The sequence below is a fragment of the Sander lucioperca genome, chromosome 19 (assembly GCF_008315115.2).
Source record: "Sander lucioperca isolate FBNREF2018 chromosome 19, SLUC_FBN_1.2, whole genome shotgun sequence".
Classification (NCBI taxonomy): Eukaryota; Metazoa; Chordata; class Actinopteri; order Perciformes; family Percidae; genus Sander; species Sander lucioperca.
Genome location: NC_050191.1, coordinates 15,776,964 through 15,801,750, shown reverse-complemented (window position 1 = coordinate 15,801,750; position 24,787 = coordinate 15,776,964). Strand labels below are relative to the sequence as shown.

General features: G+C 40.6%; 2 protein-coding genes across 8 annotated transcripts in view; one reads left to right on the top strand and one right to left on the bottom strand.

Moving 5' to 3' along the window:
- The window catches only part of grm1a (glutamate receptor, metabotropic 1a), a 33,670-nt gene extending 17,762 nt beyond the window's left edge, over positions 1 to 15,908 (bottom strand). For all 6 annotated transcript variants that reach the window (XR_004895893.1, XR_004895894.1, XM_035995399.1 and 3 more), the window contains exons 1-3: positions 15,792 to 15,908; positions 14,094 to 14,942; positions 10,510 to 10,759 (exon numbers count right to left, since the gene is read on the bottom strand). Coding sequence is in view for 4 of the 6 variants with exons in the window: in XM_035995399.1 (XP_035851292.1) it covers positions 10,510 to 10,759; positions 14,094 to 14,823 (980 nt within the window). In the remaining 2 variants the exon portion in view is untranslated. The remainder of the gene's footprint in view (positions 1 to 10,509; positions 10,760 to 14,093; positions 14,943 to 15,791) is intronic.
- Positions 15,909 to 19,160: 3,252 nt separating this feature from the next.
- LOC116066293 (F-box only protein 30-like) lies at positions 19,161 to 24,516 on the top strand. Of its 2 annotated transcripts, XM_031322274.2 has the most exons (4): positions 19,161 to 19,319; positions 20,380 to 20,468; positions 21,108 to 23,225; positions 23,725 to 24,516. In XM_031322274.2, the coding sequence occupies exons 3-4, from the start codon at positions 21,153 to 21,155 to the stop codon at positions 23,917 to 23,919; spliced, it is 2,268 nt and encodes a 755-aa protein (XP_031178134.1). In that variant the 5' UTR covers positions 19,161 to 19,319; positions 20,380 to 20,468; positions 21,108 to 21,152; the 3' UTR covers positions 23,920 to 24,516. The 2 variants fall into 2 exon arrangements, with proteins under 2 accessions (XP_031178134.1, XP_031178133.1); XM_031322273.2 differs by lacking the exon at positions 20,380 to 20,468.
- The last annotated feature ends 271 nt before the right edge of the window (positions 24,517 to 24,787 follow it).

Here is a 24,787-nt window from a genome sequence, read left to right as displayed (position 1 = left end):
GATTTACTGAGACTTGATGATGTGTGGCATTGTTTAGAGGGCTGCAGCATGCCAAGCTGGATAATTTATAGAGTAGTATACAAAAGTGAGTAGACTGAGAGCTCTCCCAACTCTCCCGGATGATCTAGTTCCAGTTTGATAGCACATTTGTATATTTATGAAGCCATGAATTAATTGGCAGGGCAGAGATTTAATCACATGCGCTGTTTCCCCTGGAGGATGAATGAGAAGAGTTACTTTAAAAAGAGGAAAGGGAGGATAGGGTAGTCAAGAGTTTCCTAATTGCTCTACGCGAGTGAAATAAAAGTTCAGGTAGTTAATGGAAAAAACTTTTAATCTGTCTGTCATTCACTAGAATGTCAACCGGTCTAATTGCTAGAATTACATTATTCTTAAAAGTAAAATCAGGCTTTAGGTCTTTGATCTTAACACACACACACACACACACACACACACACACACACACACACACACACACACACACACACACACACTTCATTTACTCCCATCATAACTTCTTGTTTCTCTTTCTCTTTTTGATCATTGTCCAATCATCTCATTTTCAGTGGTGGAAGAAGCTCTCAGATCCTACAGTACATAATTGTGAGCAAGAATTTCACACAATAGGAGCTCTTTGGGGTAATTTTAGTTTTCTGTTCTACATTTATCTCTATTATGATCGCACAACATCATTAATTAATTCGAAACTGCTCTGGCAGTGGAAGAAATATTCATACATGGGTTTCTCTCGTAAGCCGAACACTAACGTTCCATCTCAAAAACTGCCTTTCTTTCTCTCTCTCTCTCTCTCTCTCTCTCTCTCTCTCTCTCTCTCTCTCTCTCTCTCTCCCTATACTCCCATTCTCCTCCATTTCCCTTATTTCTGCAACTCTGTGGAGTTAAAACAGAAGTGGTGGTGGCTTGTTAGCTAGATGGCGGCAGCAGCATGACTCTCTTGAGGTGACACAGAGGACCCTGGGTGAGCCGGGGAGCCTTTAAAAGCCCATCCAAGCTGCTTTTACTAATTCATCATGCCCCAGTTTGAGTTGGGAGATCAGTCTCCTCTACGTTGACAGGAAACACTGCTGGGAGAAAATCCTTTTTGCTTTTTAGCACCAAGGAACGTCAATCCACTACTAAACCCCGTGATAAAGTCTCTGCATGTAATATCAGCCGTAGCAGTGACTGATGGATGACAGAATCTTATCATCAGTTGGTCAATTTAATGTTAAAATCATTACATAAGGTTGGTTAGAGCACAGCTGTTTGTGGTAGTTCACTGAATTTTGCAAGCTCCCAAAAATGTAATGATGCAACATTTGTGGCTGGAAGGTCTTTGTCAGGCAAATATCCACCTGAACAAAAACAGACCAAAAAATCACAGCTCCACCTAAAACTTTATAAACAACTGATACAAAATAATGCCCACTATTTCAAAATGATTTACTAAACACTGAAGCCTACTGTATATTATTTTTTTTTGATGATTTGGGTATATTTGCATTATTAGCCTACATTTTAAGAAGCTGCCTCTCCTGCTCCTGCATCTGGGGTTCGCTGTGCACTCTACCATTATTTTACATTATGTTATATTAGTAGGACCACAAGATGGTGATTGTTTTGTCCGACCACCTGTCCAAAATTTGAGGTTATTTAATTAACAATAATGTAAAACAAACAAAAAAAGCAAGAAAACCTCACAGGCTGAAAGCAGAGAATGTTTGGGATTTTTGCATGAAAACAAACAATTAGATTATTAAAAAATATTGTTGATTCATTTCTATTTCAATTCTTATTGTTTTAAGACTATTTGGTTATTGCAGATCCTAACTGATGTGTTGTGTTTGTCATTTGAATTTTGCACGTTTTCATACGTTATTCAATATTGGCTGTCTGTACAAGAAAGCATTTCAGCTTCTGTGAATCAGGATGCGACATCTATGTCCAGATGCAAAGCCAGTGTGCTATTTTTGATCACTCCAATGTCATTCACCCATCCCCTTGCACAAGGGAACACAAGGCATCAATTGGAAAGAGAGCGATGTCCTTGACAATGTGTAGCTGCTTTCAATTAACATCAGAAGCGTGTTATAAATATTCAGATGCAGCTTATTGTGCTCCATTGCTCACTGGAAGACAAACAGATGCAATCACAAATCCCGCCTCAACTTAAATATACTTTCCAGAGCCACGTGTGTACGAGTAACGCAAGCAGGGCTCCATGACTGAATGAATGTAGACAGTGTGTCCGTATCTTATAATTACAATCTTTGTTGCTGTTGTTGCTGGGAGGAATTTTTCAGATGTCGGCCATATTTCCCAAGAAGGGACTATTGTGTTTGGAGCCCTGCTGACAGACTGAATGACAGATCTGCAGTGAGACGATCACACCAACTCTATCATGAGCCAAAACAAAATCTCCATGGTGACTGTAGCACAAGCAGCACACAAGCCTTTCATTTCAGAGGTACAGTAAATCCTGCCCTGCTAACAAGAATCATATTGAGCTTGATTCCTGCATGACGTGCCCCATTAAACTCTCACTAAACTTGCCTGAAGATTGCTTTCGTTAAGAGGGTCAAAAGGACAGAATAATGTCGCACAGAGAGAGTAATGTAAAGATGGAGGCTCGGTGCTCGACATCACTCCTCATCTGCTTTTTTGTCTCAGTCCCAGCACACCCCTCTACCGCCCACCACACTTTCTCTCTTCCTTACATTCATAATGTATCAGTCGCTTTTGTGCTCTCACTGGAAGCTTAACAAAAGACAGTGTGTTTCTGGAGAGTGAGCCTATAGCAAGAGAGTGCAGCACATTGGCGGTTATGGGGATCACGCCACACACATCTCATAATAATCCTGAAGAGGAGAATTGTAGATGATCAGAAAAAACCTGCTAAATTGGGGCTAAACACGGTCCTGTAGTATGTAAAGCATTAAAGCTTGAAATTGTCCATCAATTACTAAATGGAAATCCTTTTCTGCGCCCTCAAACTTCCTTGATCTTGTTATCCAAACAGATTTCAGAAATCTGAATATATCTTTTAATGTTTGATTCAGAAGAATTTCTGAAGGATGGATAACACCAAAGCCGAGAAACAAAAATCTAGTCCTAACCCCTTGTACATCTACAATTCTGGATGGTGTTGTTGCCAGTGCTGTTGCCAGAGATAAGGTCTCTTTTTGCTCATGGCCCGCTATTTGCCAAATTACTTGCAAGTCAATAGGCAAAATTCCACATCCTCCGCGCTCTCCTTCCTGAGATGGGTACGAGATGAAAGCGTTAGAGATGACAGGAAAAAGGCAGCTAAATGTGTAGCACCACAACTCCCCTCTCTCTCTCGCTCTCTCTCTCTCTCAGGCGCTCTAAACGTTTCATTTATTCAAGCTCAGAGCAAAACCTGAGTCCCCTTGTTACAGGAAATCGAATAGGACAGCCAAATGCAGAAATGCATGTGAAACATACAATATGGGGTCACAGCTTTCTTCTGCACCTCAAAAGACACAGTCATACCGTGCTAACGACTTGTGCCAAGCCAAGAACACAAGAACATCTACATTCTTGTCTCAGTGTCAGTTTTGTCAGGAATAAAATAAAATAAAACAAGAAGTAAGCATTCAAAATGGGACCCAGACCAAAACTGTGTGTGCAAGACTGGGGCAGAAATGAGCGTTACATGTGGAAAAGGAGCTTATGTAAATTATGTTTAGTAATAACAGCATTCAAGCAACATTAGAGGGAGAGAGAGAAAGTGAATGCTGCTAATTGCAAGAGAGCTAGCAGTCGGGAAAATGGGTAGGTGGGTTCACTCCCTGCTCCCTGCAACTATGGTGACACTGTACAGTAGATGTATATCTAAATTTCAAAGCTGAAAAAATTATTTCATGGCAATTTCATTATATCACTGAGGATTTGGAAATTTAGTCAGGATTCAGATATTTACTGTAATACTCTCATTTAACTGGAAGAGAATTTAATGGGATTTGCCTCAGGGAAACTTTAGTTAAAACACACACTGCCAAATATTTTCATGGCTGCATTCCTGTCAGCTCACAGACATATTCTGTTACATTCACTAACAATTTGAAAACCCATTTTATGAATGATTCCTATTTTGCAGCTATCAGCAGTAAGGCTGTGTGTCACCTTCACTTTGAGTTAGCATGAGCTGGAGACCTGAAAGAAATTGTGAACACTTTTCTTTGGCCTTTTTGCAAAATCTGTGCATTCTTTTGAGTGTTTCGTCTGTCTTCAATAGCCACAGCCGCAATTTACAGATGAAGTAAAAAGATTTGTAAATTTTAGTTTTACATGTAGCTGGGTTTGGTGTACTTGACAGCACAAATGTCAAAGAAGCCACAGGGAATTTCAAAATAGGTATGTAATGGTACTACTGATAGAATTGTTGGCAGGGAGATAGAGCTTGTTCTAAACTTCTTAATGATTATACTCTAGACTTCCAGTTGTGAATACTGTGCCCAATGTGCATCAGATACTGTAGCTGTTTGTACATCTGTGGTCAAATAACAGGCATGGAGTCTGTGGCCATTTTACTGCGTCAAGGGCACTCTGTGTAGCTCACACTGGTCCACACACTAATTTCTTGTTCAACCAATGAAGCTTAATGGGAAATAACTCTACTCCTCTATAAGTTGTGTGGCTGGACTCAAAAGACTGTTCTGAGGATGAAGTGGAACAATGATTTTATTTTCATACATATTTTCAGCTCATAGTATGTATTACATTCCTGTAGCTGTTGCTTGCTTTTCAGTGGACATTAAAATTCCTCCCTATGGTGAAACTAATTTCTGAGTTATGTCCTAAACGTATTGGGTGAAAAGCTATTCCAACTTCAAAGAGGCTTTGAGAAAAAAAATGTAAAGGCGTTATGTGATAGTTTATTTTGGCAAGGTTTATCTGTCATGGAACTGCCATACACTGAATTACGCCTTTGATAGTTTATGAAAGGTAAAGAAACACTTTGTACATTTCCTTAAAAAATTGCTCTGTACATGTACAAATACATCAACTCCCCCAGGCTTCAATTACAAGCTTTATCAGATGACATCTCTTTTTTGACAATGCTTTTAAGAGAGTATCCAATGTCTTATATGCAACAAGTCTAGATTTTTGTCTAGCAGAGGGCAGCACAACAAGCTTCAAACAACTTGTTAAGGTGAACTTGTTCAAGCTGTTCTCATTCACTGTTCATACTTATACCTACCAAATGTAATGTACTATTTTAGTTGTATATAACCCACGTAATGGTGAGCCAGGATGGGCAGGGCTGACGAAGTATAGGTCAAACAAACACAGGGCTTTCACCCAGGAGACCGCTGTTTGTGTCCTGTGTGAAAGCAAAACGTTTATTTGAACTTACATTTACGTACTTACTGTAACTATCATCACATATTTAAATTACATAACAAAAGTACTTATTTTAACCGAAAATACAAACTTTTCCAATGATCGCTCGTGTTGCTGGAAATTCGTAGGATAATGCACGAAAAACAATGCATAACTTTTTTTAAGGTTATATTACGAATCGTTGTATGGGGATGTGTTGACAACAGTTGACTAGTCACACATCCAGCAGACAGAGAGCAACATTAGCATTCATTTGAAGTTGGCCACCGGATAAATGTAGGTCCAATATTCTCTCTGTTTCTGTTTTTTTGTTTCTACCAACTCCAGAAGGAAATATCTGCCTCTTTAGACTCTCTAGGTTTTTGTGCTGAAAACAACTGTGGCTGGAAATTAAATTTGTTCGTACAGGCATACAAGCAACACCTTTCACACCACACATAGCTGTTTTATCCAACATAATATATTAAAATATTGATTAGTGCAGTTTTGACTTTAAGTTTCAACAAAGTCAAATGCTTTAATGACCCGTCTATCCATCTCAAACTCCTCCATGTGAGGTGTTGCGTTGCCATGGAAACGCCATGCTACTTCTACTCTACCTTTGTTACTGAAAGACAAGGGTCCAAAAGGTCTTGTTTTATGGGCCTGAGAAGTGGAAGAATTTCTCAGCCTATTGAGAAGCATGTCATCCTTCAACCTGTCTAGAAATGTAAAAACTAAAACTTGGGTTTTCACCAGATCAGTGACGATCTACTCCCAACCTAGCTTTCTTATCTCCTCCCCGTCTCTCTCTGCCTCTACCTTCATCTCTCTTTGTCTCTGTTACATCTCTCATGATGCGGTCTCCGCCTTAATCTGAGGACAGACCAGCAGGACTCCACAGTCAAAAAATCCAAAGTCTACTCCTCTCTTTGACCTTCCTATTGCAGAATTGACTGACTCTCCTAATCTGCTCACCAACCATCTTCCAGCTCAGCCATACAATAATTTTGTGTTATTAAAAAATAACTGAGGTTATATAATACACTTCCTGTGCTTCCTGTTCCATTCTGACTAAGCCTACATTCATGTGCCTAAGCAGATGTAACAGAATCACTTTGAAATGTACTTGAACACAACAAGAAGATGGAAATCAATGTATTCCTGATTGAAATAAAGTGGATAATCTATGTATGGAGTGTATGCATGGAATAAATGTAGCCTCTCATGTGCGTGTGTGCAGTTGTAGGGTAATGGAGGCGCTTATTGGCAAAATCATGATTGACATCACAGAGAGAAAAAGACTAGAGCCCTGTTGACTGACAATAGCAAAGCAGAGTAGATATAAAGTGCTGAAGTGACGCAGAGTAGAGTCTGCAGGTCAGGGATAAAGTGGGTCGAGCACGCTGCCACACCTGGCCCTCGTCTGAAGAGCAGGTTAACTGAAGAGCTAAAACAAAAGCTCTCGGATTTAAAACTCTCTGCATGTCTACTTGTAGTTTATGTAGCTACTGCTGTATAGTGTTTCTGTCTGCCTCTGTGGTGTTCTATGAAAAAAACACACTGCCTGCTTTTTATGTACATTTTGGTATGGTGCTTTGACATTTAAATTATTACGCCGATTGGACTCATGGGAATATTGTAATCGAAAGTTAATAAGTTATGTTGTAATTACCCTGTTCCTGGCACATTTAGCTTGTTCTGGCATGAGCCATGTGGATTTTAAATATGTATATGATGACTTTTCTCAGGGCAAAAAGTCAACTTTTAATTTTTATCATCATTGTAGTTGACTCATGCTGAATGTAATGAAGCTTATATTAAGACCCTTCCTAATTGCCTACTGCGATCTGTTGTGATACCAGAGAGTACACTGTTGTGAAATTGTAGTGCTGCACAGTAATTTATGTTTTTTTTGTTTAAAAGTAATGGAAATTATGCTTTTACCATTACATATGTATGTGTTTCTTGATTGAATGAAATCTGCAAGCACCAGACAGCACAAGTTTATTGTTTAAACCTGTATTAGCTGATTTTTAGCAACTCTAAGACAGTGGAAACAAGCTGTAAACACAACATTTACATATTATTACCATTTTAAGATGATATGGTGAACATGTCAGCAAACAGTTGACTATGTATATATCCAGCAGATAGAGAGCAACATTAGCATTCATTTGGAGTTGTGTTTCTGGCCACCCGATGAATAACACTCCATGTTCACCAGCTAGTCGCTAACTTTGTCTGTCTACTGTTTGGTGCTGGGCAGGTACTGCCATAACACCATAACAGTGAAAGACATTTAAATGCTTCGTAGAGCTGAGGGGAACTGCAGAGATAATTCTCTGTGGGTATGAGTGACCCCTTTTACAAACACATAGTCATTTAATGCATTGTTAATATAAAAATATTGATTACAGCAGCATAAAAGTCAAAAAGGTGCAAAAGACTTCAGTTGCAAATTGTCTGTCTTTCAGTGGCATTTTTGTCCTACATTAGCAATTTTAATACAATTACCTTTTTGTTGACAACAGACTTTGGCATTTGCAGTAATAAAAGAGAGACTGAGTAGCCAGTGCGTTAGATGTTAAATGTAAGAACGACAGATTGGCTTGTCAGTACTCTTCTTGCTCCGGCACTTTATTTCATTCACTCTTTGTTTGTCCTGTGTACCTTACTCAACACAAACACACACACACACACACACACACACACACACACACACACACACATCATGAAAAGCATGATTTAAGAGAAAACAAGCTCCCCTTTGATGAGATTATACCTGTCTGACAGCCTCATTCAGTTGTCCACTACATGCCAGGAAACACACACATGGCTTGGCATCTGTGTTGGCCCAACATCATTTTCTCTCTCTCTCTCTCTCTCTCTCTCTCTCTCTCTCTCTCTCTCTCTCTCTCTCTCTCTCTGACCCAAAATCATTTCCTCCGCCCATGGAGACTTCCACAAAAGCTAAAAAAAGACCCACTTTCCCATCTCCTATAGAGGAAAAAGAAAAGGAGAGACATGGGAAGGAATGTAACCCTAGAGTGTCATTATAATGGATAATTTAAAAGGCATGTTCTGCATCTGAAAAGAAAGAGTGCCTTCCCCTGTCAAAAACTTAAATATGCACGTATGCATCGAATATAACACATACAACATAAACGGAGGCTGCCAAGAGCAGCACTTGTCTTCTCTTTGATTCTACCACTGGGAGATATTATAAGAAAGGCTTCCTCAAGGATAATGGCAATGACAAGAAACAAATCCTTCGGTGCCTGCCAATAGAGAAGTGTCTATTAGACTGGAAATCTTCTGTATGTGTGTTAAGTACATACAAGGAAATTAAGTCAGATTTTATCTAACACAACTAGGTGTGCTTACTCACATATTTTAGATACTGTAGCTATTCAACAAACACTTTTAAGGTTTTCTGCATTTTTCTTACTGTCAACAGATCCCAAGACAAAAAAAACGGTTAATTTGTATCGCAATGCTTTCCAACTTCCCTACTCTGCAGCTCTCAGCTTAAAGCCTATTGGTTCACACTGAAGCTGGAAATCTTTATAAACTGCTCACAAATATATAGTTTCTCTTTTTTAATTTTTAAAAAAAGAGGCTGACTTCCTGAAGTTACCCAGCCTTTTTGGCAAATGTTACTCCAACAGGTGTAAATTTCACATATAAATTTAAATAATAAACAAAAAAATGAGTTGGGGACTATTTTTAGCTGAGGATTAATGCACATAGTGCCAGCATCAGGATGGTGTATGTACAGAATGATTGACTCCAAATGAATCATTTTCAACGATCTACTTTGAACATCAATGGTAAAAGTTGTACTGTATTGATTCTTTCTAAACATTACCTAAACCTATTGTTTTATAAACAAACAACAAACACACGGGGAGAAATCTATTGAAGAGGAAGAGACAACAACCTCAACACACATAACGCAAGACTACCACTGTATCTTTAAAACCTGCTGTTAATACTTTACACATTACTGTAGTTTAAACATTGAATTATTCATCTAGTACCCTTTTCTTTAACAAGGTAAAACAACATATTTCATTTACATCTTATGCATTGTACATATTACTCCAGATTGTGCATTGTCAAAAACTCTTGAAAATGCGGCCCAAAAAACCAAAAAGGCTCAAAAACAAATAACCCATAAGTCTTCATCATAAAATTACTTTTCGCATGCACATCTTTTTATGTATGCAATGTCTTTGAACATTCAGGGTGCTATGAGCCAAAATCCAAACAATTAAATGAGTGGACAAAGAGTAAAGATGGAAGTTACTGTACTGTATTTTGTCTCTCAGGTTCTTCCTGAGAATTTGACCTGCACTCACGCAGTGTTCATGCAAATCTCCAACGAATACTGCTTAGCTAGGCTACAAGTCTCGGTCATCCTTAGCTGTCTTATTAATGTCCTCCTCATTTAACATTTGGTGGACAACTGCCCTACAATAGACCGGTGCCAAAAAAAACCTGCTCCCTTACTGAAATGATTGGGGGAAAATATTGTACGAATGAACTGAAAAGTAGCATCAAGGTTTCTTTGGACTTCACTGATAAGTGTGAATGTTCCTTCAGGGCTATTTCATGGTGTAATGTGCCGCTGTATAAGTGTGTGAGACGACTCTTGCCCTTTTGTAATGACTAAGATCGTAGCTAGAGTCAGTCACTGTCACTCAACATTGACTAAAAGAGGGGAAGAGTGGGAAAATGGAGAGGAAGAGATGATGTGACTATCAATCACAAAAAGGAAAGATCTTTACAATTCAGGTTGATTCAATATGGTCTTTATATGCACAAATAGATGTGTGTGAGCATATCTTTGATTGCTAAAAGCAAAATGACCTTAAAAAGGCAAATAAGAGGCAGCCCAAAGGGAGATAATGGACTAGAAGCATTGTTTCTCTCTCTAGTTTTGTGTCTGTGACAGAAATACCAATTATTCATTGCTGGAGAACATTTCTATTCAGTGCTAATGGTATGAGGTCTAATTCTTCTTGGTTGCCTTGGTGACATGCACATCAGGAAGACAACACAGCATATCCCAGCCTTCCAGCCTGTAAACTGATGTCTTGCCATCCAGCGAGATGCTCTCAACAGTGAATCAGAAGGTAAAAAAAACCACATCCATACCTGCCGATGAGGAGGAACTCCCCGAACACTCCCAGTCTCCTCATGGCCATCAGGAGACCTCGAACAGTCATGCCTTCACAGAAACACACCACTACACGAGCTTTGGGTAGACGCTCCCGTAGTTTCCTCAGAAGGCGATCAAAGTGCTTCTCCCCTGCGTTACTGTAGATCTTGTCCGAGTGGGCAATGCATAAGCCTTCCTGAGAGGCCAGCTCCTTGAAGGCCTCCATACCACTCTCCCCATAGTTTCCTGTAGGTGATGAAGAAAATAAATTAAGATTATTAAATAGTGAGAATTCAGATGGAAAACATTCCGACCTTACTGGAATTAAACAATAAAACATTATCCTTGTCAAGTGTATTTTCACAGTTTTTTTAAATTAGCCTTTGTGGATATGGATAATACACTGGCTGTGGCGTTTTCACTAATTGTGAGCTCAAAATATGGGACATTATTTCCTTATTGTAAGTGAAACAATCATGTTTTTGTGATAACAAAGCATTACATGCCTTGTTACTTGCGAAAACATAAATGCTTTCAACCATACACTTCTTTTTTTTTTAAGATTATTTTTTGGGCTTTTCCGCCTTTAACTGACAGGACAGCTAGGTGAGAAAGGGGAGAGAGGGGGGAAGACATGCAGGAAATCATCACAGGTCGGATTCGAACCCTTGACCTCTGCGTCGAGGCATAAACCTCAAAATGTATGTGTGCCTGCTCTACCCACTGTGCCAACCCGGCCACAACCATAGATTTCTAATTATTTCAATGATGTTGATTTTGTTTAGTGCGTCAAGTCCTGACTGAGATGAAGGTCTAATCCTCTCTTAATGAGTGTCACAGAGTTTACTGGCTACTGATTGCAATCAAAGCCAAAAGGGATGACGATAGCTATCCTTGTTTAACTGCACACTATCCCAATCAAGGGCCCTGCAAAGCTGTTTGTGTGTGAGTCTAAATCTTCTATTTCCTCGATCTAGATTGTTGATAAAGCCCACAGCTCTTTAGAATAAGAGCTGGATTACACAGGCAATCCAATCACTTGTGCATGCTTGAACATGTGTCTGTGTGTCTGTGTGCGCGTGCATGCATGCGTGTGTGTGTGCATTTTGTCAAAAGGAAATTAGGAGCCCCTATCCATAACAATCTGAGAACATTTGTTGTGCAAATGCATTGTTGAGAGGCCAGGTTCCTGGGGGCCTCTAATGCCGCTTTCCCGTTATATGAGTGATGAAAAACGAAAACTCTATCTGTGTGTGGCATGGCTTTATAGAGCAGCTGAAATAGGCATCACAGTAATGCATTTACTCTGGCACACAATGGGGCATGTGTTGGTTTTCCAATAGTCCTTTGATGATATTTTCAGTTGCCTCATTGCCACTCCCCCACTGGTAAATGGAAATAATGATATCCAATTATTTTACTCTTTCCATCTAGACTGTGAGACAGGTGGGTGGTGGTGCATTAGTTGACAGCCCATTTGACAGTGACTACCAAAAACCTGCTTTGAGTATTCCTACCAGACTGATGATATTCGGAACAGGTAATTTATGCAATTTCACAGCCCTAGCTGTTGCTACGGGAACAAGCTGCATTCATAACTTGTCTAAGGTGGCGGGGAGAGAAAACTCATGAGCTTAAGCCAGTCGTGACCACTTTTTCAGAGATAACTAAAGATAGAGTGGATTTACATATGACTCCTCAAAGGTCAGCCAAATTAGGATGTGAAGTCTCAGTTAGAAACATTTACTGTGGCTCCAAACGTCTCTGTTGTCTCTGGCAAAACTGAACCTATAGTCAGTGTAAGGATTTACATTTACAGAATGTCTGCATGTAAAAGAAAAAAAAACATAATTTAATTCCAATTAAATCTTACACGTTTGTACTTTAAACTAACTTTATCACTTGCACTGTAGCCTGTTGAGTAAATGATGTTGCTGGCAATCAAATCCATTCTTTTTCGTTTTTTCATTACTCTTAAATTATGACTTCAGTCCCAGAGGCACCTCCTGTATGTTGAAGGTCAGACAGCTGACGCCACCTAGTAATGTCTCCAGGTACTACAGCTCCCTAACTCCCTCTCTTCATCTACAGTATCTGATAGCAACTTGTGTCAAAGCCCTGCTCCAACACCTGACTATAATAGGACTTTCCAAAGATGTTTCACTCTCCCCATGAGTCCACAGCTCCTCAAGGGGGGGTTGCTTGGTAATGTTGCCTGTCAGTCATATTTTGGGTGCACATCAATGAATGTGTTTCACTAAGACTTCAATGAAAAGCTATAGACATAATTCACGTCACAGTAATTACTCTTTCTAACCAAACCCTCTCTTCCTTTTACCTCATGTCTCCAACATAATACACAGTTGTGCTGTTAGGCTGAACAAATTAGCATAAGAGTTATCAAAAAGAAAAAAGTGGTTAAAAACCAAATGCTATTATTGTTAGGGTTTCTGTGGAGATAAGACATTTATGTATCTGGTGAAATTTAAAACATTCATGTAATTTTTCATCCCAGCCTTAACCATGGAATTAATTTAACATTTCGAAAAGATACACATACATTGTTAATGCTGAAATGGTCTCTCATGTTTGGCTAGATACTGACTTTTAAAACTTCCTTTGAGGACTCTAATAACACAGCCAAGAACCTCCACCTTTGGTTCCACATTCGATATAGCCTATTTCTCAAAGAAACAAAAGGAGAGACCAGCCAGTGTTTACTCAACATACACTCTACAGTCAATATCCTAGTGCAGGTTATTTAACAAATGCAAACACTTATGTATGATGATGTATAGGATGTGTGGGAAGATGCTTGAAGCAATGTCCATACAACCTCCAACTCCAGACAACTGCATAAAAATCCTAATCAAGATATACGTACGTACGCACGTCTGCTCTAAAAAACATGAGAGCCACACTCTGAGACAGGCAGATACTGTACATAGAGTTGTAAAGGAGTGACTACATTTCATTGACATTCAGTTCCTCTTAAGTGACAAACATAGAAGTGGGATTGTTTGAGGATGTAGGCCCCAAAACCCTCCATTTAGTTGTCCACGCACATTTTGTTTGTCATTTTATCGAATTATTATTTTATAAGCCAGTGGTTTACCATAAAATATGTCATTATTCTTCCAGGTTTCCCAGTATATCTCAACTTGAAGTCACTCCATCAAATGCCCAGAATCTCTATAAATGCAACTCAATTTCAATTCAATTTTATTTATAGTGTCAAATTATAACAGAAGTTATCTCGGGACACTTTACAGATAGAATAGGTCTAGACCACACTATAATTTACAGAGACCCAACAATTCTTCCCGACTAGACTATAAAGTCTATAATATATAATCCTGACTATTAAATATAAATAATAGCATAAAATATGGAATGTATGTGTCTCTCTCAAACTTCAATCAATGAGTACATTGTAGTGATGCTGTGGGTAATTTAGATTCCATAATCAATGATGGGGTCACTAAACTCACTTTCATCCACTACCAGACTAACAGACAACATTGCTGATGGCACATTATGGTGATTTTCCACTAAGAGAGGACAGTGATAGGGGTCTCACCCTCAGTGTGCACTGCTGATACATAGGTCCAGTTGTACCGCTTGACAATATCCAGCATGGCTCGGGCCTGGAGGGTGTCTGAAGCCACGACCCTCAAGAAGTACTTGAACAGAGTTTTGTCACTCAGGTCGATGCTGGTGGCAGAGTAGCCGATCTGCGGGATGTTGAAGAGCTGCAGGAGGTTCTGCACCTGAATGGCCACAGAGCTGGATCCCGGTCCGATCACTCCTGCGATGGGTTTCTTGGACGGTGGAGGCTGGTGGGACGGGGTGCCATCAATGCACCATTTGGACCCGTCCTTATCATCCCGGATGGAGATGAGGGAGTCCCGGATGAACTCGATGCTCTGCTCCAGGGCCACAGAGGAGTGCCAGCAGGAGTCTCGGATCTCACAGCCCAGGCTGATATTGGGGAGCAGGTTCGGGTCAGCGTTGATCCGGTCTAACGTGTGGAACATGGCCTCCACCCTTTGGATGCCATACTGCTCGCGGACGTCCCCGCACTTCCGCTCAGCCACTTTCTCCGCAGACGGCTGGTGGTGGACGGAGAAGAGCGCACCGATGATCACGTCTCCATCCATACGAGCCACGGAGCGGACCACGGCGCGAGGCACTGCAGACCGCTCATTGATGCCGCTGCTGTGGGAGAGCACGAGGACACGGAAGAAAAACGTGGGGAGACACAGGAGAGCGAAGAGACCCATCTTTACGCGTGCCATATTGTGCCACATTGCGTGAGCCGTACCAACTGTGCAGGCATACTATCTGCTGTCTGTCAATAGGCTACATCCACGTTTATCCCAGCGACCATGATCTGTGAGCACGACACCCGGGGCATATCCTCGCGCACCTGCAGAGAAATGAGACAAGCTGCTGTGACATGTAAGCTGAGAGAAACGATGCCAGATGTGCTACAGTGTTATGTGGGACTAGTTGACTAAGCACGCATGCTCCTTTCCATCAACGCCCTTTTACATTCCTGCAGCTGGCAACAGTCATCATGCCTCTCTTATAGCTACCATCGATGTGCCTTTGAGCAAGGCATTTAACTCACACCCACCTGAACAGGGGGCAGTTAGTAGCTTAACAGGACTGCTATCCACTGGGAATTGCCCCATCGTGCATGTGGTTAGTTCTGGAGGGAGCAGCCAGGTACTTTAAAATGTCTCAAGCAATCGTGTTTTATACAAATAGGCTGGAAGTCCTGTGCTCGCTGCCCATTGAGAAAATCAGGCAGGAACCAGATTTCAGCACCGTGGACAGCGCGCTTTCCAAACACGTTACAAGGACGTATTTGGGACTGTTGCCTGGGCTCGTCATCCTCTCACAGACACATTCTTCACGATTTGACACAGCTAGTTTCTAATAAAGCCGAGAAACTAGCATCCTTCCACAGTCGACTCCTATTTAAATTCTACATGAGGATGGATGTAAGACAAACGCACCGTACATTCTTCTTCTTATCTGCCGTGCAGCCTAAGGTAGCATCGGTTGATAATACTAAACAATTGTCTAATGATAATTATAATAAATAATAATACACGAACTAAGCATATATCATTCAGCAGAAGAAAGCATAACGTGAATCTGTTCTCAACAGCCAATATGAGCTTTTCTGTATCTATCGTTTTTATTTTCCTATTTACATCATACATATTTTAAGCAGATTTATTTCTGAGTCTATTGCATCAAAACTTACCTGAATCCTTGAGACATGTCGCGTGCCTTAGTCCGTCTTCTGTAGCGCGTGGTCCTCGGCTGTATCACTTGAGTCTCTCTCTCTCTCTCTCTCTCTCTCTCTCTCTCTCTCTCTCTCTCACCCCCCTCTCTCTCTTTTCTCGTGAACATGAAGATCCCCTGCAACCATCGTCTTTTCTACAGTATTCTACCTCTTATGCCTGCACGTCTTTAAAACATGCATTACCTAAGACCTGCAATGGTCATCTGCAAATCAAAATCTGCCGTCATGTATAATACATTAAAAAAATCATTTCAGTGGAGCCTTTGAGCTTCTGTGCAAGATAGTTGGCTGTTGGTTTATTACATCTCCATGAGAATGATCTCATGCACACTATTCTCCCCACTTCATATAAGCAGGTGTGGAAATGATGAGAGACAGTATGGCCTGTCTTCTGTTTGGTCTGTAGCACTATCATACAACTGTTTTTGTAGCAGCACAAAACTTTGTTTATGTGCACGATTGTGTATGGAGGGTGTGCCATTATTACTATCCCATCATAAATAGTTGAAGCAATTTAATAATTCCGTGTGTCAATAATTTTGAGAGGGGAAAAGTGAGATGTCAGGCGATCACCAGATTTAAATTAAGCAATGTGACAGCTCACTATAACTGAAAGTTTATAGAAGACTGACAAGCGCTAACAACAAGCAGACAGAGGTGTCAAGCAGCACCGCTGTCCTTTATGACTAATAGGCTATATCTCATATGTTCCCTCCTTGAGTTTATAAGGCCTCAAGGCTTCAAACAGGATGGATGTTTTCAGCACCACGGACAGCAGTCAACAATCTGCATCACGCCATCTAGTGTTTGATTGAGGGCCATTGGTGACATTTAGGCCTAAATCGCTCTTAACCTGCTGAATAAAGCTTCACTCATTATTTCATCCTGAGTTTAACGTTTATGCAATAAGGTCTGCCTAAGTAAACTGATGTAGGCCTGAGGCAAACACATTTTCATTGGAAAAGAAATTACACAAAAGTATATTTTGTTCATATCAGTAATTGTTTGTTTTATGGCCAACTCCAGCAGTTTACCCGCCACTATAAACTACAATCATAGAATAGAACTTCTGAAACAACTCCACCCCTCTAATAATCTATCTGCGCGTAATACCACGCAAAGCCACGGCCCACTGCCGGGAGGCATGCAGTTTACTTTGTAAGGTCCTGTCGTGACTCACGCCAGGCGGTACAAATCACAAATAAACTTATAGGAATATCTGTGACACTGCCACTGCTGGTGCCCGGGGCTTCGGGTGCGAGCATCTGATATTGACCCTAAATAAAAGTGACATGTTTGAGAAGAAGAGACATCTTGGATGCTGCAGACACACTTCAGGGCAAAGGGTGACGGCGGTGCTCGGTTTATTCTAGGACTGCAATCTGCCTCTTCCTCAAAACCCTCCTCAAAACCCTCCCTTCCTCAAAACATAAACCCCATCAATCAATATTTTGCCAAGCCTATTTTCCATCGTAGACCTTGCTTTATGCAACCCAGGGAAATCAGGAAAGTTGGCACTTATTCGGCAACATTTATCATTTTTATCAACGTGGGATTGATTGCTTTTTCCAGACAAGACAACAGCACAAATAATGTAAATATTTGGTTAGTTGTCTAACATGCAACATTAAACTCGCAAGGGAATGGGAAAAGCATGGTTTTCAGCACAGGACAGAGAAGTTCATAGCACCATTAGTGGTGAAGTTAAAAATCCATCCAGCCATCTATTCTTCCACACTTAAAGTAATTCTCTTCACCCATCTATTGTCTGTCTCGTGGGTTAAGAGTTGACAAGACATCTCCATGGTGCCTGGTCAGCCTGGTCTGTTTGTGTGTGTGTGTGTGTGTGTGTGTGTGTGTGATCTAGAGTCCGGTCTTGTCATGGTAGACCTTTTGGTGGTTTCTTATTCTCAATGCTGGCCTTAACAGTAGGACTTAAGTATGAGATTGTTTTATCGTTGCCATGCATCTAAAGTAAACCTCAGCTGAAGCAGTATGAACTATTGAAACAAAAATGTTTGCATAACATCATTCTTAGATTCATGGTTCACCGTATACACAAATTAAACAGTTTGACAGAAAACATCTCAAACAAACACTATGATTGTATTTAGTTCTCATGCAAAATCCACTGAACATAGGTTCTAATACAGCATATATCTTATAATAACTTAATCCATCTATGTAACACTATAAAAGTTTGGATACAGTATTAAGGATTTGGAAATCGGAGTTGAGTTTGAATTGTATACAATGATTAAGATATAAATACAACAACTGATTTTTTTTATTTGCTTACTTAGCTAAAAAATGATAAAGCTTTTAATAGGAAAAGTCTTTGCAAATTCGGACTCATTTTTATATTTTGACTATATTTACATTTTATACCATCCCACTGACTGCATGGGTTTGTTTCAACACCTCATGACAAGTGTATTCGGTACTGCTAAGCACTGTCCTGCTGATGTGTCCATGAGTCAGCGCCTCCAGCTACATGGGTGCTGTTTTGCAGGTGACCCCGTCCTCGAAACGTGGCGATCTCTCCCTCAGTTAACGACAATGAATTTAGGCACAGTCTTACCATTTCCAGCTAGGAGGCCGCTTGGCAAAAATAGTACAACAGTGACCTCTCCGGTTTGTGACTGGTCACTGCAGTTATGTAAAAAAAAGAAAACAAAAGAATGTGTAGTGTGTAGGCAATGTAATCAGGTAAAAAAAATAATGATTTCTGTGAGTTGTTTGGGAGTAAGTTTTGTGTCTGATTTATTTATTGTTTATGGACGCATAGAGCCTACTTTTAAAGTCAACTGCCATACCATGAATGTATCATAACTGTCCTGGGAAAATGCGTCTGTTTGCAAAGGTATTTTGGATGGTTTCATTTATTTATAGGTGGTAAAGATGTCGCAAATATTAGTATATTCGAAATGAACTGCTAAAAAAACAACGATCTCTTTTCTAATTTTACTTGTCAGAATAAATCTCATTTTCGTAATATACAAGTACAATTTCAAATTGTTAATTGAAGGTATCAAATGTATTTTAAATGAAAGGACTCAACAATTAATTTCAGTGTAAACGATTTGATCTTCTGGGTAATATTATACAATGTTTTATACAGTATATGGTGAATAATGTATTAACACATTTTATTTTATTGTTTAAAACTTACCTTCCAGACTTTACTTTTTTGCTATTTTAAAATTACAAAGCGGTGTCTATCTACACAAAAATATTTTATTCGACTGTTCATGTCGTTTTTCTTTTTTTCATGTTCACATGAAGCCTTGTAATTATAAATGTAACAGATTAACATTTTGATCAATAAAGTTTTGAACAGAAAAAGGGGAGGCGGAGTGACAATGATTGTAGTTAGCTATCATTAGCAGTTTCTCAAGAAAGGCAACTATAGTAACAGCTAGTTGTATTTATATATAACAACCAGACACATCTTATCGTACGTTTTCCTACCAACACAACGATAAGGTGAGAAGCTACTCGCGTGCTAACCCAACATTATCTTGCTAAGTTAGCTTGTTGTGAACTTCCGAGCTGGCTGACTGTTGTTAGCCAACATTAGCCGGCCAGTAACCGGTTTGCTTTCCATTGTTACAAAAACAAGTGGATTTAATAGCGAAAGAAAAATTGACAACCAACTGGCTTGCAGTACAGGGGTGTATAATTACTGTACATAGTATCTAAAGCTTGTCATCCTCGGTTTGGTACAGTGGTGTTTGTTGTAAGTAAACGTTAACTGTCAGGAACATTAACTAACGTTAGCTACAATAACTTACTGTGTATTCCTAGGAAGCTGCAGTGTCAACAGTGTATGCGCCTTATTTGGGCCAATTGTTAAGCTAGCCTGATGAACTGCTAACTCTTTTAACCAAAAGTGGCATGGCACCACAGTTAAAGATTTAACGTTAGTTACGATAAAATGTATGATTTATGGCTCAGTGACTACTACTACTAGTTACATGATGTACGTTTACTAATGTATGCAAGCTGCATGTATAAATCTAGGCAAAGACTTTGAAGTAATAGCTAAACGTTATTCCTTGTCAAATTTGCATTTGCGTATATTCATATATTGGTTAATGAAGCGGTTATGGAAACAAACAGACAGGCAGCTGCTAAATTACTTTAGCACTACTATCATAGATGAGCATCTCAGTTGTATAACATTATCTAAGTACTCAGTCTTCACATAAAATTATCAAAATACAATGGCAAGCATGTTGGATGTACTGAAAGAAATGCACAAATAGTGCCCTTTCTGCCTGTTCGAGTTCTTCGGGCACACTTCTGTTAAAATACTTATTTTAATTGCATATAATATGCATTATATACATCTTTATAGACCTTTTTTGCAGTTAGTATGTAAGAACTTATACTATGCAATTGCATATTAATTATAGGAAAATATACAATGTATAAACGATCAGACGTCAATTAAACTTTGGCACCATCACTGCCAATTCAACTTCACAAAGAGATAGCAAAATCTATTTTTCACAGATTTAATACTGAATTATTTTTTTCTAAGGTCTTTCTGGAGCTGGCTCACGAATTCCTAATGTAAGCAAGGAAAGATTCTGACCTCCTTGATATCGTGCTGGGAAGCTTCCTAATAAGGTATTTGTATGAGACAGCCTTTTAGGTGCACTACAGTTAGCTTCCACAAACGTGTGGGGGCGCTGTTTCATTGTCGTTGTGCAGGCTCTAGACTTGGCAAGAGACCAACAGCGCCTCAGACAATGTAGGTTCGCTTAGTCATTCAGTTTGTTTAGTAGTGCTGTTGTACTGACTTTGCTAATGTATTTATATGAGTAGACTGTTATGTTACAACGTCAGTGTTGAATTACTTTTACCACAAATGACAACAGATTAACATCAGTTCCATTAGATCTACCATGTTAATACTCAGCCCTGGTTCTGTAAATGGGAAACAAACAAAGATGCCCGGACTGAGCCACACACCACTATTCAGTTAGTGCTAGAGCACAGAACGGGGGAAAGGCCATGGATGTATAAAGAGAAAGGCAGTGGGAGCGAGAGGGACGGTAAATCTGTTAACTTTCTGAAGGAGCGCTGACGGGAGGGGTGTATTTGTTTGGGTGTTGAGTTCAAATATCAGCAATCTTTCTCCAGATTTGCAGACTCCACCTTTAACAAGTTTTGGAGCTTTCTTCCTGTTTGTGCCTGCTTGTTTTGTATAGCCTAATCACATCTCTAATACACTGACATTATTTTCTCTTTCCGCTTATTCGGCAGGACAGCAGATTTTCTCACAGCTTTTCCACCCCTTGAATTCTGAAGATGGAGGAGGGCCATGGTCACTGTATGTCCTGTGTGAATCAGAGATGCATGGTCAGACCTCAACCAGGCATTTCTTGTGATCTTATCACCTGTCCTCTGGTGTGTGGTTCTGTATTTCACTCCTGCAAAGTTGATGAGCACCACCTTATGTGCCCACTGATGAGGGTGCCCTGCCTAAACAGTGGCTATGGTTGCCCCGCCACCCTTGTGCGCAACCAAATGTATGCACACCTTCAAGTGTGTCCAGCTGGAGTGGTGTGCTGCACTATGGAGTGGAACAGATGGCCAGTTAGCTGCCTGGACTATACTTCCTATGAGAGCCTGAGCTGTGGGGTGGAGGAGGTGGAGCAGCTGGACATGGCACTTGCTCTTCAAGACCAGCGTACACTACTCGAGTCCCTCAAGGTGATTGCCATGGCACCAACTGCAGAAGGAGAGCCACTTGTCCCTGTTAGTAAGGAGAATAGGGCAACAGGTTCAGCTTTGCTTAAAACTGCCTCTGAGGCCTCCACCATTATTGAGTCACCTTCACAGTCAATATCCTCACGTCAGCCAAAACCTCCCCCACCAGGCTCGGCGAAGGAGAGAATTGCCTGTGGAATTAATGGCTTGAATGAGGAGCACTTCAGTAAACTCTACGAGGCCACAGTGGAGACTGCAAGAAGCTTAGCTGCTGCGTTGGACTTTGTCAGTAGTGCCAACTCTGTTGACAGCAGCACAGAGTGTGTGAACAGAGGAGAAGCTATGCAGAAGAGTAAACAGAGCAACAACGGAGACCTTAAGACTAGACTGGAAGACAAAACGCCTGTAGCTGCTGATGGTTTGACTAAAAGAGAGATGGAGGAGCAGAGTGTTTGTTCTAGCTGTTTGAGAGAAAATGGGGCTCTGAAAGGAATAGATCTAAAGATTGTAAAAACAACAAATGGATCACCGTCAGGAGCAATGGAGGCCTGCCCTGGTGAGGTACACGATGAGATGAATGCTGGGGTTTCTCAGGAGCCAGTTACCCCTCTACTGGCATCTCCAGTGCATGTCAGCCAGGGTGTGACACAGAGGGCTGGTCATGTGGTCCTGGAAGATAGGGGGCTAGTTATTTTAGAAAACCATGGCCCTGAGCGTAAGTTCCACAACTACCATTTTTTTAGGGGCCAGGGCCAATATTCATTATCTAATGGACGGATAGGTAACATCCCAGACAGGTCACTGTATAGATTGCGACCCAAAATGGAGGACAAAGCCGTAGATACCTCGGATCTGGAACAGGATGATGACCCTATGGGTCTCGGAGAAATTGATCTGATCACAGCAGCGCTGCTCTTCTGTTTAGAGGAGTCCCGAGAGTGTAGAAAGATCTCTGACACAGTCTATGTTGATGGCTACCGTGTTGACTTTGGCACACAGACTTTCACTTTTCCTGCAGCAATATTGCTAACCAACACTAGAGTGGGTGACATTGCCTCTGCATCTGCCTGCGACCATGCTGCCCCCCAATTCTGCTACCCAAGCCCTTTCCGCACTCTCCGCCTCGGCCTTGTCCTGGAATCTCTGGAGGTCGAGGCAGTCCCACATAACCGCTACCTCCCTTCTAACCCCCGCTACCAGCACATGTTCCCTTTCGTCTGTGGTCAGTCATTGCGCCGGGACCAGTTTTCTTCCCATTTCACAAATGTCCATGGTGACATTCACGCTGGTCTCAATGGTTGGATGGAGCACCGCTGCCCGCTGGCATATTATGGCTGCACATTTTCTCAGCGGAGGTTTTACCCATCTACCCAAGGGGCCAAAGTGGTTCATGACAGGCACCTCAGGTCCTTTGGGGTTCAGCCTTGCCCAAGGGAAAAACTTTCAAGTGACTTCCAGTCTGACCAATTTAGTGGGCTTCCCATCGAGATACTGTGGCACATAGCTGGGTTCCTGGACAGTTTCAGCCTGTGTCAGCTGTCACTGGTGTCACGGACTATGAGGGAAGTGTGTGCCAGTCTCCTCCAGACCAGGGGCATAGTAGAGCTGCAGTGGGAGCGAAGACAACATCCTGGTTCCCCTGGCACTGTGACATGGCAGATCAAAAATAGGGTGAGTAGAAAACGTGTATTGTTAACTTACTGTATGTCAGTGTTTTTCATGGATTTTTGTAATGCATAAATCTCTTCAAAACAGTTGAAAAGATGCATGTGCTTTTGCAAGAGGCAACATTCCAAATAGGTGATGTGCCACTGTAGCTCTACCGTAAATGCTACAATATTATCGTGCTCAATGAAAATAACTGCCCATACTTTTAACTGCATACAATAAAGAATAACTATTACAAAGCTGTTTTAAAGAGATTTAATTTTGTTAAGTAGTGCCCCCCACGCTTAACATGTATGTTTTGAATTTAAATTTTTGTAAATTTATGTAAGCAGTGAGCTAGAAGGACATTTTAGGATTTGGGGGTGCTTTAACAAAAGCAGGGAGTGAGCCTTCACATAGGATTGTATGGAAATGGCATTTAACAAATCAACAGGAGCCCCTCTAAACGTGTTGATATCCAATGTCCTCTTCTTTCTGATATCTTTTTTATTTACTGATGCAGGTGTGGAGATTCAGCACTGCCTTCAGCCCTGTGTTGTCGTGGGGTTTCACTAATCTCCCCAGCATGTCGGACCATCTGAAGAAGTGCCACTTCAACATAGTGGAGCACAAGACCGAGCCCATACCCCTTCCTGCCATGTGTTCTGCACGAGATGGACACTCGCTGCGTCGCGTCCTGCGTCACATTAACACCTGACCAAACAACGCTGACCTCTCGTAGCTGCACGAGAAAACAAATAACTTCTCCTGTATTACACTAGATTATGAAGAAGCCTTAATGAAAGAACACCTTACTTGCCACAATGAAGGTCTGTTGTTGTGGGTGGCCCCTATGTGGAGAAAAGAAACACATTAAGCATTTAGCTTTGCATGGATTTGTGCTAAAAATGCATCCTTATTCTGAAACAATAAAATATATTTTCTTGAATACAAATATGCACAATATATTTATATTATTCTATGTGAAATACTGTATAAATGTGTTCACTATCTTGCCTTTTAGCAGTAGCCATGGGGAAAAAGCAGTTTGTTGGTTATATTGCATTATTTCTGTGTGTCAGAAGTTATGCCAGCACTTTAAACAAGCTTTGCCACTTCCTCCTGTTGATATGTGACCCTAAAGGATCTAGTCTTTCTGATCACTATAGCGGGTGTCAACCTATGAAAGTCTGTTGTCTCGGTATGTATGTCAGGACACGAGTCTTAACAGAATTGATATTAATATGAGGATAGCCCGATAATGCATGTAATTTGCTACCATTACCATTTAATAAAGTCTTTACAGCCTTTTATGGTTGGTCTGGTTGGTTTAATCTTTAAAGTTCTTCTTAGTTATTCAATATAAAATTATCCATTGGTGCCTGGATAAAAGGAAAATACATTCTCTGCCTTTAAAATGCAACCTTTTTCCTGTTTTGGAAAAATTTAAATACAAACAAACGTACAAAACTTTATAGGACCTTTGCAAATGATCACTTATGTTGACTTATTTAAGATTTCTATGAATAATATAATGAATGATATGATGATCCTCAATAGCATTTTGACTAGTTTCACCAACACTC

Coding starts and splice junctions, on each gene's coding strand:
- LOC116066293 (XM_031322273.2), top strand. CDS start 21,153: ATGGAGGAGGGCCATGGTCACTGTATGTCCTGTGTGAATCAGAGATGC. Junction 23,226..23,724: donor CATGGCAGATCAAAAATAGG/GTGAGTAGAAAA, acceptor TTACTGATGCAG/GTGTGGAGATTCAGCACTGC.